The sequence below is a fragment of the Sinocyclocheilus rhinocerous genome, unplaced genomic scaffold (genome assembly GCF_001515625.1).
Source record: "Sinocyclocheilus rhinocerous isolate Xijiao unplaced genomic scaffold, SAMN03320098_v1.1 scaffold1719, whole genome shotgun sequence".
NCBI classification, from domain to species: domain Eukaryota; kingdom Metazoa; phylum Chordata; class Actinopteri; order Cypriniformes; family Cyprinidae; genus Sinocyclocheilus; species Sinocyclocheilus rhinocerous.
In genome coordinates this window covers 95,689-112,395 of record NW_015664048.1, presented here as the reverse complement: position 1 = coordinate 112,395, position 16,707 = coordinate 95,689, and the positions used below count along the sequence as shown (strand labels likewise).

The following is a 16,707-nucleotide window of genomic DNA, read 5'->3' as shown; positions in this document are numbered from 1 at the left end:
AAACACACACACACACACACACACACACACACACACACACACACACACACCTTGTCGGCGTGAATAACCACACACTGATTATAAGCCAGCAGCACCACTTCATGAGGCTCGAATCCACTCACGTCTGCAGACAGGAAGTAGCTGTCGCCCATCGCCCTGACCACGCCCACACCGGAACCGGAACCGCCGCGACCTCAAACGTAGACACAGAGAAATGAGAAATAAACACGAGAGAAGTATCTGCATTCAACAGGTTCATTATATAAAACTGTTAGACGTGGTTCTGGATGCTGATTGGTCAATCCAGTGTTAAAATACACACTACAAGAAAAGTTCGTAAAAATAGTTATGTAACTCTTAGCTTATATATAACTGGAGTCTTATATATATATATAACTCTTTCCCTGCCATTGACAGAATTTCCCTCTTTCTGTGTTTTGACTGTTATACGGTAGGGGGCGCTGTTACACATCTTCTGAAAGAGACATAATCTCCGGATCAAAACACAGCGAAGAAGAAGCAGAAACAAGCGATCGCGTGTGTAAGCGGATCCATATGTAAAATAACATTTTAAACAGCATATAAATCAAAACTTTTGTTCAAACTGTTGCTTTTTTATGAAACTTACACATTGAAGTGTGGGATAAAATAAAGCTCTAGACATAATGCGTGTTTATATATTAATATAACAAAATATTCTGGAGGCCACGGAAGTTTTGTGAAACTGTTAAAAAAAAAAACGCTGGCGGGGAATAAGTTGTTATGAAGGAATTTTCCCCATATTTTGAATGATACATCCACTGCATTGCATTGTGCTTTATGGTTAAAGGAAATGTCCGTAAACTTCACTTTTCAGTTTTCTATTATTTTTTTTCTTATAGTGCACTATATCACTTTTATTTCCCATTTATTTCATCTTCTGTGTTTCCATGCAGTCGGCTGCAGTCTCGCCGCAGCTGTAGCTCAGGTAAAGCATCAGTTCTGTGGTTAGTTTGATTAATGACTGAGTCTCAGTATATTTCATTACTCACTCCAGTCCAGACTCACTGGAAAGAAAACTCAAATGAGTTTCTAGTTTCACATCTCAAACTTGGCAAGAAACAAACGTTTCGGATCAAATTCATCATTGATCTGAGCTCTCATTCACATTCGTTCATGTTCTAAACGAGCATCAGGAGGAACATCTGAAACAGTACTCACATGAAACCAGTCAGCCGAGTCTCTGAGCATTATGATTCTCAGAGAATAAATGATCATCAGCGGCGTCTCATTTACAAGATTTAGTTCTGTCAACAGCTTGATCTTCACTAACTTTTTTTCCTCCACAAATACAAACGATTAAATCTTGGATCTTTGTGAACTTTACACACTCTTCTCTTACCCTGTATGTTATCGCCGAGGCTCCAGTCGACCTGCTGTCCTGCTCGGGTGTACTGATGGTTTCCATGGTAACCTCCAAAGGACTCTTCATCACCTTGGTAACCTATAAAACACTTGATTACTTTGGTAACTTATTAAAGACTCTCAATCATCTTGGAAACCCATAAAAGATTCTTGAGTACCTTGGTAACCTACAAAACACTTAGTTACCTTGGTAACCTATCAAAGATTCTAAATAAAACCCATAAAAGACTCCCGATCACCTTAGTAACCTTAAAACTATTAATCACCGTGGTAACCTGTGAAAGATTCTTGATCACATTAGTAACCTGTAAGACACTTGAATACCTTGGTAACCTATCCAACATTCTCAGTCACCTTGGTAACCCATAAATGAATCTTGATCACCTTAGTAACCCACAAACCACTTAATTAACTTGGTAACCCATCAAAGATTCTAAATCACCATGGTAACCAATAAAACACTCTAGATTACCTTAGTGACCTATAAGACACCTGATTACCTTGGTAACTTATCAAAGACAAACTGTAATACTGTATAAGATTAATAAATCTAGGCCTACCCGTTTTTAAAGCACAATGCAAAACTGTGACATTTCATTCACTGATGCGCTGCAGTCGGCGGCGCTAAACCCGGAAGCGCATATACTTACTTGCCGGCAACCCGCCAAAATAAAAGCCTGCTGATTTTAAATTTGAAAATGATGAAAATTCATCTTTAAAAAAAAGAAGAAAATATTAGCATTTTATTTTTGTTTACTATAAAATAGTTGTATTTGTATTTAATACTCCCTTTATATTTTAAAATATAATATTATTATCACACTTTATTATTTAGTTTATTTTATATAAAAAAAAAAAGCTAAATAAATAAAGTGCACCAATATTATCACTACGACTAATTTATTTTTTAATAGTTGTATTTAATGGGTTACACTATGTGCAGTGTGAGGACCAAACCAAATCTCCAGGCTGAAAAACTTATGTGCACCCCCGAGTATAGAGTATAGCCACTGTGCAGAATATATCATACATGTAGCTTATATATTCCAAAAATGGCAGTTAAGTATATTTAGTAGGCCTACTCGTGCTGTCAAATGATTAATCGCATCCAAAATAAAAGTTTTTGTTTAAATAATATATGTATGTGTGCTGTGTATATTTATTATGTATATATAAATGCACAGGTTCATTATATAAAACTGTTAGACGTGGTTCTGGATGCTGATTGGTCAATCCAGTGTTAAAATACACACTACAAGAAAAGTTCGTAAAAATAGTTATGTAACTCTTAGCTTATATATAACTGGAGTCTTATATATATATATAACTCTTTCCCTGCCATTGACAGAATTTCCCTCTTTCTGTGTTTTGACTGTTATACGGTAGGGGGCGCTGTTACACATCTTCTGAAAGAGACATAATCTCCGGATCAAAACACAGCGAAGAAGAAGCAGAAACAAGCGATCGCGTGTGTAAGCGGATCCATATGTAAAATAACATTTTAAACAGCATATAAATCAAAACTTTTGTTCAAACTGTTGCTTTTTTATGAAACTTACACATTGAAGTGTGGGATAAAATAAAGCTCTAGACATAATGCGTGTTTATATATTAATATAACAAAATATTCTGGAGGCCACGGAAGTTTTGTGAAACTGTTAAAAAAAAAAACGCTGGCGGGGAATAAGTTGTTATGAAGGAATTTTCCCCATATTTTGAATGATACATCCACTGCATTGCATTGTGCTTTATGGTTAAAGGAAATGTCCGTAAACTTCACTTTTCAGTTTTCTATTATTTTTTTTCTTATAGTGCACTATATCACTTTTATTTCCCATTTATTTCATCTTCTGTGTTTCCATGCAGTCGGCTGCAGTCTCGCCGCAGCTGTAGCTCAGGTAAAGCATCAGTTCTGTGGTTAGTTTGATTAATGACTGAGTCTCAGTATATTTCATTACTCACTCCAGTCCAGACTCACTGGAAAGAAAACTCAAATGAGTTTCTAGTTTCACATCTCAAACTTGGCAAGAAACAAACGTTTCGGATCAAATTCATCATTGATCTGAGCTCTCATTCACATTCGTTCATGTTCTAAACGAGCATCAGGAGGAACATCTGAAACAGTACTCACATGAAACCAGTCAGCCGAGTCTCTGAGCATTATGATTCTCAGAGAATAAATGATCATCAGCGGCGTCTCATTTACAAGATTTAGTTCTGTCAACAGCTTGATCTTCACTAACTTTTTTTCCTCCACAAATACAAACGATTAAATCTTGGATCTTTGTGAACTTTACACACTCTTCTCTTACCCTGTATGTTATCGCCGAGGCTCCAGTCGACCTGCTGTCCTGCTCGGGTGTACTGATGGTTTCCATGGTAACCTCCAAAGGACTCTTCATCACCTTGGTAACCTATAAAACACTTGATTACTTTGGTAACTTATTAAAGACTCTCAATCATCTTGGAAACCCATAAAAGATTCTTGAGTACCTTGGTAACCTACAAAACACTTAGTTACCTTGGTAACCTATCAAAGATTCTAAATAAAACCCATAAAAGACTCCCGATCACCTTAGTAACCTTAAAACTATTAATCACCGTGGTAACCTGTGAAAGATTCTTGATCACATTAGTAACCTGTAAGACACTTGAATACCTTGGTAACCTATCCAACATTCTCAGTCACCTTGGTAACCCATAAATGAATCTTGATCACCTTAGTAACCCACAAACCACTTAATTAACTTGGTAACCCATCAAAGATTCTAAATCACCATGGTAACCAATAAAACACTCTAGATTACCTTAGTGACCTATAAGACACCTGATTACCTTGGTAACTTATCAAACATTCTCAGTCACCTTGGTAACTCACGAAAGACTCTCGATTACCTTAGTAACCCACAAATCTGTTGATTACCAGGATGACACATAAAAAATGATCAAACACCTTGGTATCCCATAAAAGATTCTTGATTGCCTTAGTAAACCTTCAAAACACTTAATTACCATGGTAACTGATCAAAAGTTCTCAATCACCTTGGTAACCCATAATATATCCTTGATTGCCTTAGTAACCTATGAAACATTTAATTAATTTGGTAACCCATCAAAGATTCTAAATCACCATGGCAACCTATCAAAGATTCTCAAGCACCATGGTAACCCATAAAAAACCTCTCAATCACCTTAGTAACCTTCAAAACACTTAATTACCATGGTAACCCATAAAAGATTCTCGATCACCTTAGTAACCTATAAAAGATTCTTGATGGCCTTAGTAACCTACAAAACACAATTATTTTGGTAACCCATCAAAGATTCTAAATCACCATGGTAACCCATACAAAAAACCTCTCAATCACCTTAGTAACCTTCAAAACACTTAATTACCATGGTAACCCATAAAAGATTCTTGACCACCTTAGTAACCTATAAAACACTTAATTACCTTGGTAACCTATCAAAGATTTTAAATCACCATGGTAACCCATGAAAAGCTTCTGATCACCTTAGTAACCCACAAAACACTTGATTACCTTGGTAACCCTTCAAAAATTCTCAATCACTATGGTAACCCATTAAAAACTCTCAATCACTTTAGTAACCTTCAAAACACTTAATTACCATGGTAACTGATCAAAGTTTCTCAGTCACCAAGGTAACCCATAAAAGATTCTTGATCACCTTAGTAACCTATAAAACACTTAATCACCTTGGTAACCCATCAAAGATTCTAAATCACCTTGGTAACCCATAAAAGACTCTAGATGGCCTTAGTGACCTTTAAGACACTTGATTACCATGGTAACTTTTCAAGGATTGTCATTAAGCGTGTGACCTGTACCGTGGCAGCAGCAGGACTCGTCGGTGACGGAGCTGATGGAGGACTCCTCTCTGAAGCGGCTGTGCAGTCGAGCGGCGCTGGAGGAGCGGACGGAGCTCGTGCTGTAACGACACGCCATGATGCAGGACAGGAGCACTGTCGCTCTCTGCTGACATATAGAGAGCTGCTGCACTGCATTGTGGGATATCTGGCCTCTCTGACCGCTCCATAAAAGGCCGAGCTCCTGGAATCCACTCCTGGAGTAACGGTCCGAGAGATAAGACATGGAAAACTTCACAGAAACACCCACACAATCACACGACGATAAACCACTGAAAATACATACAACAAAAATATCAAAGTCTGCTACTGAAACACTAAAAGAACTACAAGAAACCCCAGCCAGCGTTTAAGTGATAAATAGATTTTATTTTATTTTTTTGTTATTTATCAGATTTTTTGTTTGTTTGTTTGTTTGCTCTTACTGGACACTGACTGATAAATGATGCTTGTGCTTAAGTTACAAATAATTATTTTTTATTTATTTTGTGTTTATTTGTTTATTGTTTTACTTGACACGTAATAGCATATATAGATAGCATTCATTTATTTTAATTAAAAACCCAAACAAGAAAAAAATATAAAAAATGCATTAAAATGATTATTTAGAACCCAAACAAGATGCAAAAACAAACACTCTGATATTAAAATAACTAGTCAAGCAGTCAAATATTCATAAGAAAAACAAAATGAAAGGTGTGGAGTCAGACTGTACAGCACGTTCACTATCGAGGGACTGAAGAGAGAATAATTAAGCACTGAATCAGAGACCAGTCCACAGAGAGAGTCATTTCCAGAACACAAACTTGCAGAGACCCCTGAACGGATCTAATTAAGAGACAAACGCATGTTTAACACACACACACACACACTCTCTCTCTCTCTCACACACACACACACACACAAAATGACGTCCTGGATGCTGATTTTAGAGAGGAGGTCAATATTTGTCTATTTATAGACACTTAACCTCACACACACAAACACACCCACACACTCAATGTCGTCTCTGGCCCCGGGAAAGTGTCCACAGAAGGGGGCCTTCACTCCGTCACAGTCCAGCGACAAGATTGGACGGTTAAACGTGCATCACAACGGGCAGCATCCGGCCAATCAGAGCACGGAGTGACAAGACAACTTAAGGCGCTTTTTATAGCGTTTAACCTTAAAAAGAGCTCATCTTCACAGAGAGAGAGAAAAAGAGTCGAGATAAAGGACAATGACAAGGAGAAAGAGTGAGATGAGAGAGATTGAAAGTGAAATGCTGAAACCATGCAGCTATACACACACACACACACACTAAATTCTGTTAAGGAATATTTATTTAATTATTTAAAATGTTGCAGGTTTGTGTCTCCATGGTTTCAGCAGTCAATAAGGATTATTTGTAACTTTATTTTCAAGCTTTATAAATAACAGTAATTGATTTTATTAAGAACCTTAACAAGAAAAAATGCATAAATAAATAAATAAACATAAAAAAATAAAAGAATAACAATTAAATTAAAAATAAATACAGAAAGTAATAAAAAGGTGAAAATAAGGGCAAGTAGTAATATAAAGATAAATTCAGGAATTATATATATAAAGTAATTGTATTGTTTTACATATTTTATATATATATTATAATATAATATTATAATATATATACGGTAGTGTGTGTATATATATATATACATACACACTACCTTTCAAAAGTTTGGGATCAGTAAGATTTTTTATATTTTTTACAGAAGTTTCTTGTGCTCATCAAGGCTGTATTTATTTGATCAAAAATACAGAAAAAAACACTGTTATTTTGTGAAACATTATTGCAATTTAAAATAACATTTTCTATTTTAATATACTTTAAAATATAATCTATTCCTGCGATTTCAAAGCTGAATTTTCAGTGTCACATGATCTTCAGAAATCATTCTAATATGCTGATTATTATCAGTGCTGGAGACTGTGCTGCTTCATGTTTTTTGGAACCTGTGATACTTTTTTTGGGATTCTTTGATGAATATATATAAAAAAATAATAAACAGCATTTATTCAAAATGTAAATCTTACAATATGTTACAATATGCACTACCATTCAAAGGTTTGGAGTAATCATTTATTTTTTTGAAAGTAATAAATACTTTTATTCAGCAAGGATGTGTTAAATGGATAAAAAGTGATAGTAAAGACTCATATTGTTAGAAACTATTTTAATTTTAAATAAATGCTGTTCTTTTTAATGTTTTATTCATAAAAGAATCCAGAAAAAAGTATCAATAATAGAAATTGAAATAATATCTCACAATATTACATTTTTTTCTGTATTTTTGATCAAATAAATACAGCCTTGATGAGCAGAAGAGACTCCATTAAAAAACATTAAAAATCTTACTGATCCCAAACTTTTGAACGGCAGTGTATATATATAACATTGTGATTTTTCTTCAAATGTGACATTTGTGGATCTGTTATCTTGCATTGAAATATTTAAAGGGCAAAATAAATATTTTAAATGTTTTTTTAAAAAATGTATGTATACATTTTTAATATATTTTTCAAAGATATCCCAAAACATCAATTTGGTAAAAAAAAATCCAAAAATTTATTTGAAATATACTAGATTTATACTTGAAAATATACTTGAAAAAATAGATTTGAAAATAGATTTTTTTTTTGCCGTATGAGAATGGAGGATGAAATGGAAAATCAACACTTGTGTTAGAAACGGAGTCGAAGCGATGAATCATAATCAGACTGTAAGAGGCTGTTGGCAAATGGAGCATCAGAGCGTTACGTAAGAGACTTCTGCAGAGACGCTTTTGATCATCAACCAGAAACAAACCCCCAGAAAACCCACTGCAATCACACAACCCTGTGGACCGGAGAATGCGGTAGCTAAGGTGTTCAGAATAGTTCAGTGTGTTGCTATGGTGTTCTAACCACAGAAAACCACAGCAACTGCATAGCAATGTGATAAATAACATTTTAATCACCTTAGATATTTTCTTACTGGTCCGAGTGAAGAGAGTCACATAAAAAAATATTTAGTTTCAAATATATATTTTAAATATATTTTTAAAAATGGCCAAAAAAAAAAAGTTTGATAAAATAGGTTTCAAAATATATTTACGTAAATATATTTTCACTAATGTATTTTCCGGCCATTAAAATTTTTTTTTTTTAACAAATATAATTTTTTTTAAAGCATTTAATAATACATATTTATATATTTAGAATTCTATTCAGAATACAGTTTTTCTAACATATTTTATCGCTTTGATCTCTAATCAGGCTATACTGTAAGATTGGAAATGTATTTTCATGCCCCTAAAATATGAAGGTTGAAATTAAAGGTATTTCAATATATTTCATTGCATTTGACTGTTTACAACATATTTACACACATTTATTGCTTTATTTTAGTGTTGTTTGTTTCCATCATGGTGTTTTTGTATTTGTGTTTAATAATTTCAATACTTAGACTCTGAACTATCAGTTACAATAAATCAGGCCACTAAAAAAAAGCAGTGGAATCAAGACAAATATCACTCTAAAAATCAAACATAAGACATCTTTAGCCGGTAATATTCTCGTCTGCAAACGAGCAGCTGTGTCTCTTTGTACGACTGCTGTTGCTATGGAAACACTGGATAAGACAGGAAGTGGCTGGGCTGTAGGGGGGAAGTGATGTAACGAGGTTTGGATGGTGCAGTCTGGCATTTGGACATTATTTACAGCAACCAAAACACAATCTGAGCCCAGATCGGAGTACCATTCATGAAAAGAATGGAATTCCAGTCGTTCCAAACCTGTATGACTTTCTTTCTTCAGTGGAGGGGAAAAAAAGTAGAAACACTGCAGAGTATACAGTATTTATTAATATTTTTAATTAGATTCATTTTAATAATTTCAGTTTAAGTTTTAGTCATTTTGTTGTGCTTTTGTCATTTTTATTTTTATTTTATTTTTCTATTTAGCTGTAATTCATAATTTATTTTGCTATTAGATATAATTTGTTTAGTTCAGTTTAATTTTTATTAATTTTAGTACTTCAACTTAAATGAAAATCAGAAATAATATCTTAGATACTTAAGTTTTTTACATAAAATTTACATTTTATTTTATTTCAGCTTTATTTCAGTTAACAATTTTTTTTTTAATGGTTTTACAGTTAACAATAACAACACTGGCTTAATCACAAATAAAAACCAAACCAACAATAAAATATTATTTAATTTCAGCTAGTTGCCAAGGCAACATTTTTCCATTTTCATTAAGTTTATCTTGATGTACTAACTAACTGAAATAAAAATGAATAAACTATATAGACATTAAAAAAATAACAACAAAATTACTAAAACCTAAAACTAAAATGAAAACAAAATAAAGCTCAATTCAAAATCTTAACTATAAAAGTAAATAAATTATACTAAAATACTAGTCGGCATTTCAGTTAATGACATATTTGTTTAATATATTATGACATTTTCATGGTGGATTTGGAGTTTGATGTACTGTGTGTGTGTGTGTGCGCATTAGATATACTGTATATATGTGTGTGTATATACACAAGTATGATTGTGTGCATATGAGCGCGTGCGTGTGTGTGTGTGTGTCTGTATATGAGAGAGAGTGTGTGTGTGTGTGTGTGTGTGTGTGTGTGTGTGTATACTAATTAGATTGTCAAAACTGTCTGATTGACTATAACCCATAATTTCTTGGTGAATCATGGATCTCCATGGTAACTCTGGAACATCTGAGAACAAAAGTGGCCCTTATAGAAAAACAGAGAGTGCTTGAAATTTACCGAACGCAAAACCAGGACGAGCGACAGTAACACAATTACACAGAGACAAAGAAAGAAAAAGGGCTGTTCATTTCGTTTTCACATTAGTATTATTTTTTCCTGATGTAGACAATATCACACAGTGATAATTCAGAGACAGAAAGAGAGAAAGAAAGCAATAAACAAGCATCTTGTGAACAAACCACAGCGTTACTCACTTACTCCAAATTCACCGCAAAAACCACATGTACAAAAATAGAGCAACTCTCCCAAAGTCCTTCAAACTGACCCACATTTATGATTCACCAACACTGGATCAACTCCGAAACATTCATTGTGTCCGTCTGAGGACGAAAATGCTTTAAAACAGGCAAAAACAAACATTCCATTCAATAATATAATCAAAATTTATAATAATAATAGAAAAACAGCATAACTTGATCGTCGGTATTCTTACGCATTCTATGTCATGGTATAAACATTCAGCATTCGTGCTTCTTTGTAAACGACTGTACGTTTTTGACGTAATCAGCAAGCCATGCCAACCAGGGACCAGGGAACAGGCATCCTGTGATCAAGACCCAGAATGCAATGGGGCCTGACGTCACATGAGGAGCGGGAATACACAACAGCTAAATCCACAAACCGTGCGATACAACTGGACGTCCAGGACTTCGCGCTCAGTCTGGCACTTGCGAGACACATGCATGATAATAAGGGCGACGTCAGTCTTGCGTTCCTCCGTTTAGTTTGTCAAGATGCATTTTTTCGTGAGCCTGAGAACGAAAGATTCAGTGTTTTCCAAAAGAGAAGAGCAACTGGCGCCCAAAATGCAAATAAGTGGTTGGAGCCCGAATGCAAACCAAAGGGTGGAGTCTGAATGCAAATAAGTGGGTGGAGCCAATATGCAAACCAACAGGCGTAGTCCAAATGCAAATAAGTGGGCGGAGCCTGAATGCAAACAACGGGTGGAGTCTGAATGCAAATAAGTGGGTGGAGCCCGAATGCAAACCAAGGGGTGGAGTCTGAATGCAAATAAGTGGGTGGAGCCCAAATGCAAACCAATGGATTGAGTCTGAATGCAAATAAGTGGGTGGAACCCATATGCAAATCAACAGGCGGAGTCCGGATGCAAATAAGTGGGCGGAGCCTGAATGCAAACCAATGGGTGGAGTCTAAATGCAAATAAGTGGGTGGAGCCCGAATGCAAATCAAAGGGTGGAGTCCAAATGCAAATTAGTGGGTGGAGTCCGAAAGAAAAATGCACTGTTCACTGTTCTTCTCGCTCTTCTTCCTCCACGTCTTCCTCGTCGAGCGAGACTATGCCGGACGAAGCCACATCCGACACCTTCCTCCACGTGGAATATTCCGGCGGAAGGCAGACTCCGCCCCCGCATTCCTTACAAGGCGTGTCCTCGTCTTCGAACGTCTCGGAAAACGTTTCCAAGCAGCAGGGGGAGTGGCCTCGCCTGTGCCCCACCCTGTGTAGGCGGGCTAACAGTAGCTCCTCCCCTCCCTGAAGAGCGCCGAGGATCTTGGCGGAGAGGTCGGCGGCAGGCGTGTCCGTGTGATGCCTGAGATCCCGAAGCAACGGGTGTCTCTCGTCCAAACTGCACATGCTGGAGCAGAGCGTGTCCGACGGCGACCCCGGCGACCCCACTGGAGGTGAAAGGTCAGCGCCCACACCACTCTCCGCCTCACACAGGCCATGCCCCCGCAGGTGAGTCTGACACACCGGAGTGTGCAGGAGATCCCGCAGGTAATGAGGGTACGAGGACAGATCTGAGAGGAGACCACAGGTGCGTTAGAATCACAGCAACAAATCAATACTTCAATCAAGGATATTTACTTATTTTTACTGGAAAACAAGATTAATTTACTACAGAAGCAACATAGTAAGACAGATAATCTATTTTGAGCATGTTTTTCCTCACCCATCTGGCAAATTGTTTTTTCTTTTTTGTTTTAACCTCATTAAAAAGTTATAGTTAGGCTTAAAATAAAAATTAATAAATGTAATCTGTGAATATATAATACAGCAGAAAAATAAATAAATAACAAATAAACAAAAAGTATATACGAATATATGAATACAACAGGAAAAATCAAATATCTGCCAAATATGCTTACAAAATGTATATATACAATTTTTTTAAAAGTTAAAATATGAAAATATTTTTGTATGAAATATGAAAATATACAAGCGTGTGTGTGTAATTTTATTTTTATTTTCTTGGTTTTTATTTTACTTTTTATGTATCTGTTCATTCATTCACTTATTTATTAATTATAATAAATACATTTTATAAATATATAATTTTTACAAATAAATGAATTATACACACATACATATATATAATTAATCATATTATCAATAATTAGTGTTATTAATTGCATGTATGTGTGTGTAATATATATATGTGTGTGTGTGTGTGTGTGTGTGTGTGCGAGTGCATATATATATATATATATATATATGTGTGTGTGTGTGTGTGTGTGTGTGTGTATATGTATATGTGTGTGTGTGTGTGTGTGTAGTAATAAATAAATAAACTAATAAATGCATGAATGTACTAACACATGAATAAACAGAAGTAAAAAAAAAAAAAAAACACCAAGAAAATACATTAAAATATCTAAAATGAGTACATATTTATATATTTATGTATATAGTATAAATAAATATAATTGGCATAAACTATTTATGTTGCATTATGTTATTTTAATGTAAGTATCATGCCAGTCACTTCAGTGTTTTTTTCCCTTCACCATCATTTGGCTGAGAGTTTGTGTTTTCCAGAACGGTGGTTATATATTAAAGATCAAATATGTCCTGATTGTCTGTGACAGTCGTGCCGCAGCAGCGTTTGGCCTTTAACAGCTCATTGGTGCTGGAAGAGCATCGTAACGCGTCTGATTAAAACAGTGTAAACCTGCAAACTCTAGCTGTACAGAGATGAGCAACTTTATTCCCTCCACTCTCTCTCTCTACAGTCTGCCGCAGCAGAACACATTAAACTTGCAGGAGAAATGAATGCTGGGATATCAAATAGCACCGGAGAGCAAAACGAGAGAGACCGAGAAAGAGAGAGAGATGTTTTCTAAATGAAAGTAGGGCACTAGGACAGTAATGTCTGTGCTGCGATTCTGCGTTCAGTTTGATGGGGAGAGAAAATGAAAAATAGATAAAAGGAAGAAAGAAAGAACGAATATACAGAGAAGCTGCAATTATATCTGTGCTGACAAAAGAATAATGTTTTGAGGAGAATGTGCAATGACTAATTTCACATGCTTATAAATACATTTTAATAATAATAATAATAATAATAATAATGTTTATCTATAAAACTATCTATAATTATGTGAACAAATTACGAATAAATATATATAATAAAAATAATATAGAAATATAATAAAATAACAAAAATATTTTACACGGCATTATTATAATATAAGTTATACTATGATTTCTAGTATTATAATTATAAATTTATATTGTAATTTATTATAAATAATTTAATGTGAAATTGCTAAATAAATGCAATACACATGCACAGTATACTGACACACAACAACAGCATCAGCACACAAAATCACCATTTCAGACCTTAATTACCCTTTATTTTATACCACGACATGAATAATGATTAAAGTAGATGCTATAATACAAATCACTACATCCATTAATAACAATTAAATAAATATCAACTTGGTGCATCATTAAAGAAATGAAGAATCCGTTTTATCGTGTGTGTGTGTGTGTGTGTGTGTGTGTACCTGTGCTCTGTGTAACGGGCTCGTTTGCAGGTAGAAAATCTTCATCATAAGAATCGTCATTAGACTCGTCGCCATCCACTGAAGACCAGGCGCGAAGCTTTGCCTCCGCGATGGCAAACTGCTCTGCCACTCCTGATTAAAAAAAAACAAAACACAATAAATGACATTACATACTTCACACAACATATCTACATCAGATTTACAGTAGATCACACACTATGGTCATTTGATCAAATGTAGCAGAGGGTGTGATGCGTCGCCATGGATACAGGATGACAGTTCTTATTGGCTGCCACAGAGACCACGTTTGATTGACAGGTCATTTGAAACGGAACATTACCTAGATGTGCAATGATGATGATGACGACGACGACATCACAGCAGTGTCCTCAATGAGACAGGAAGTGACCTCACTCTCACACACACGCACACAGTTCTGTTCAGACACATTCACATACAGTGCCAATTAGCTAATTAAAGCTCTCGCTCTGTCTTAATTTATTGACAGGACACAAATGTTTTTTTTTTTTATTTACCACAGGCACACTTGCAGCATATATGCATACAGTGAAAAATTGCAATATATGTACAATAAATTAAAGTAAAAATAGTGCAAGCTGAGATATAAACAATTAAAATGTGCAAAATAAAAGAAAATAGTAAAAGAAAACTTAAATCTCTATGTTCAAATAAATAATTTTTTTTAATAAATAATATTTAAAATAAATAAAACGGCAAATAAAACCTCAATGAAATAAAATACAATAAAGCAAAATAATTAAAATCTCAATAAGTGCAAAACAAAATAAAATTATAAAAATTCAATAAAATAAATCTAAATAACGGTCACCGTCCCACCTGTGGGACGCTTGGCGCTCTTTTTGTTGTTGTCCTTTTTCTCCATCAAATCTTTTAGTAATCATCATGAAGCATATATCATTTGAAAGCTTAGAAGCCCAAGATTCATCCTGTGAAAACCATTTTAAAATAGTTACCATGGAAATGGTACTTTAAAATCTTTTGCCGGTCTCCTCCCCCTTAGTGGGCGGTGTCAAGTGTCATATTACAAAATGGTCTTTTAGAATCAAACCTTTTTATGATCTTGACAAAAAACATATCATTGGTAAGGTCTGAGTCTCAGGATTCCATATTTGGTGGTTATTTTGAGATAGAAGTAATATTGACAGAAATCTAGACATTTGTGACAGAAAAATGCATTAAAAAAATCAATGGCGTTTGGATGGCACCCGGTGGCTGTTTGTGGTATGACACCCTAAATAAAATCTCACAGGAACCTCAATTTTTTTCATATCAACTTAAAATTTGGAACATAACTTATTTAGACATAAGGCTTTAATTTTATACTAATTTTAGAGTAAAACCTGTTATGTCAAATATAGTGAATATAGTGCATTTTATTTACAGTACATTTGACAGTACAAATGGGGGATGACAGTTAAGGGGTTAATGTCAATAGGTGCAAAATAAAGTAATAAAAAAATAAAATAAAAAAACAACTGGCAGAACTTTTTTGCTCAACCAGCTACATCTGAAAGACCTTATTGACCTGCATTAAACCAGCATGAACCAGTATGGAAATAAGCAATTCATGAAATTTAACAAAAAAAGGAATAAACAATTTGGGTGCAAAAATAACCAGAGTATTAGATTTTTTCTCAATGGACTTGACATTTCTCCAAACTCCGGTCACCGTTTCTCAAAACAGTTAATACAGTGATCTGAATACTTTGTAGTTGTTCTAAACAGATTGTATGTTTTCATTCATTTCATACAAATTACAAATCATGCAAATAATTCTCAAAACACTGTGCACAAAACCCTCAAATGTTTTCACAATAGTTAATACAACCAACCAATACTTTAAAATATCTGGGGGGAAAAAAGGTTTTTACACAAATCATAAACATTTATGTACCATTTTTCCAAACACAACAAACAAAACTCTGTAATTTGTCATTCTATAAAATAAGCATGGTATATTTTCCATTGGCCCTAAACTGACACTACTCGGTTAATTATACACATAACACAGGAAATGCAGTTTTCCGAATAGTTTACACACACACACACACACACTGTATGAAAAGGACAATCCTGTGACATTGACAGAGAGAGAGAGCTGTGAATGAATTCCTCTCAGGTTCGGCCCATAAATCGTCATGTCGTTGCAGGAAAAACGCTTCGTCACAGCAAGAGCAACAGAAAATAACCTTCAGAGGACAGACGGGCCTCTTGGGAAAGGTCAGAGGTACGGATGGGAATCATTTAAAGAATTGTTAAGGAAGCGGAATCGTTAAGCAAACATAAACCGATAACTCATGAGCTCGATCATTAGTCTGATTACTCATTAAAGGAACAGGCTCTCAAGAGTTATTTCTCCATCAATCAGACTGGGTTGTGTGGTTTGTTAACGAGGTCAATGCAACATGATTATTTATCGTCTCATTATTTTTCTTTCATCAATAACGTTTATACATTTGAAAGATGTTTTATCCAAAGCATCTTTAAGAAATTAATTTGATCCGTTCATGCATTCCCTGGGAATCAAACCTATGATTTTGGTGCCATGCTTTATGTATGAATAAGCATTAAATTTTAATATAGGAAAAATAAATAAATTGCAATAAAACAAAGCAAATTAAATAAAATATCAATAGAAACAAAACTGCAAATGAAACAAAATTAAATATACAATAAAAAAAAATACAAAAACTAATAAAAAAAGGCATGGATGGGAATAACTCATGAGCTCGATTTGCTGGTTACTTAAAAATAAAACAATTAAAAATGTAATAAAATAAAGCCAACCATCAATTTAAAAAAAAAAAAAATATAATAAAAAAAT

The 16,707-nt window shown here is 34.6% G+C and overlaps 2 protein-coding genes across 4 annotated transcripts in view; both read right to left on the bottom strand.

Moving 5' to 3' along the window:
- The window catches only part of LOC107729595 (heat shock protein beta-7-like), a 10,042-nt gene extending 4,384 nt beyond the window's left edge, over positions 1 to 5,658 (bottom strand). The window contains exons 1-3 of the mRNA XM_016540176.1: positions 5,255 to 5,658; positions 3,717 to 3,818; positions 51 to 193 (exon numbers count right to left, since the gene is read on the bottom strand). Coding sequence (XP_016395662.1) covers positions 51 to 193; positions 3,717 to 3,818; positions 5,255 to 5,519 — 510 coding nt within the window. The 5' untranslated portion in view covers positions 5,520 to 5,658. The remainder of the gene's footprint in view (positions 1 to 50; positions 194 to 3,716; positions 3,819 to 5,254) is intronic.
- Positions 5,659 to 10,155: 4,497 nt separating this feature from the next.
- The window catches only part of LOC107729600 (protein FAM131A-like), a 27,912-nt gene continuing 21,360 nt past the window's right edge, over positions 10,156 to 16,707 (bottom strand). For all 3 annotated transcript variants that reach the window (XM_016540180.1, XM_016540181.1, XM_016540182.1), the window contains 2 exons: positions 13,842 to 13,973; positions 10,156 to 11,846 (listed from right to left, as the gene is read on the bottom strand). In XM_016540180.1, the coding sequence (XP_016395666.1) occupies positions 11,335 to 11,846; positions 13,842 to 13,973 (644 nt within the window). In that variant the 3' untranslated portion in view covers positions 10,156 to 11,334. The remainder of the gene's footprint in view (positions 11,847 to 13,841; positions 13,974 to 16,707) is intronic.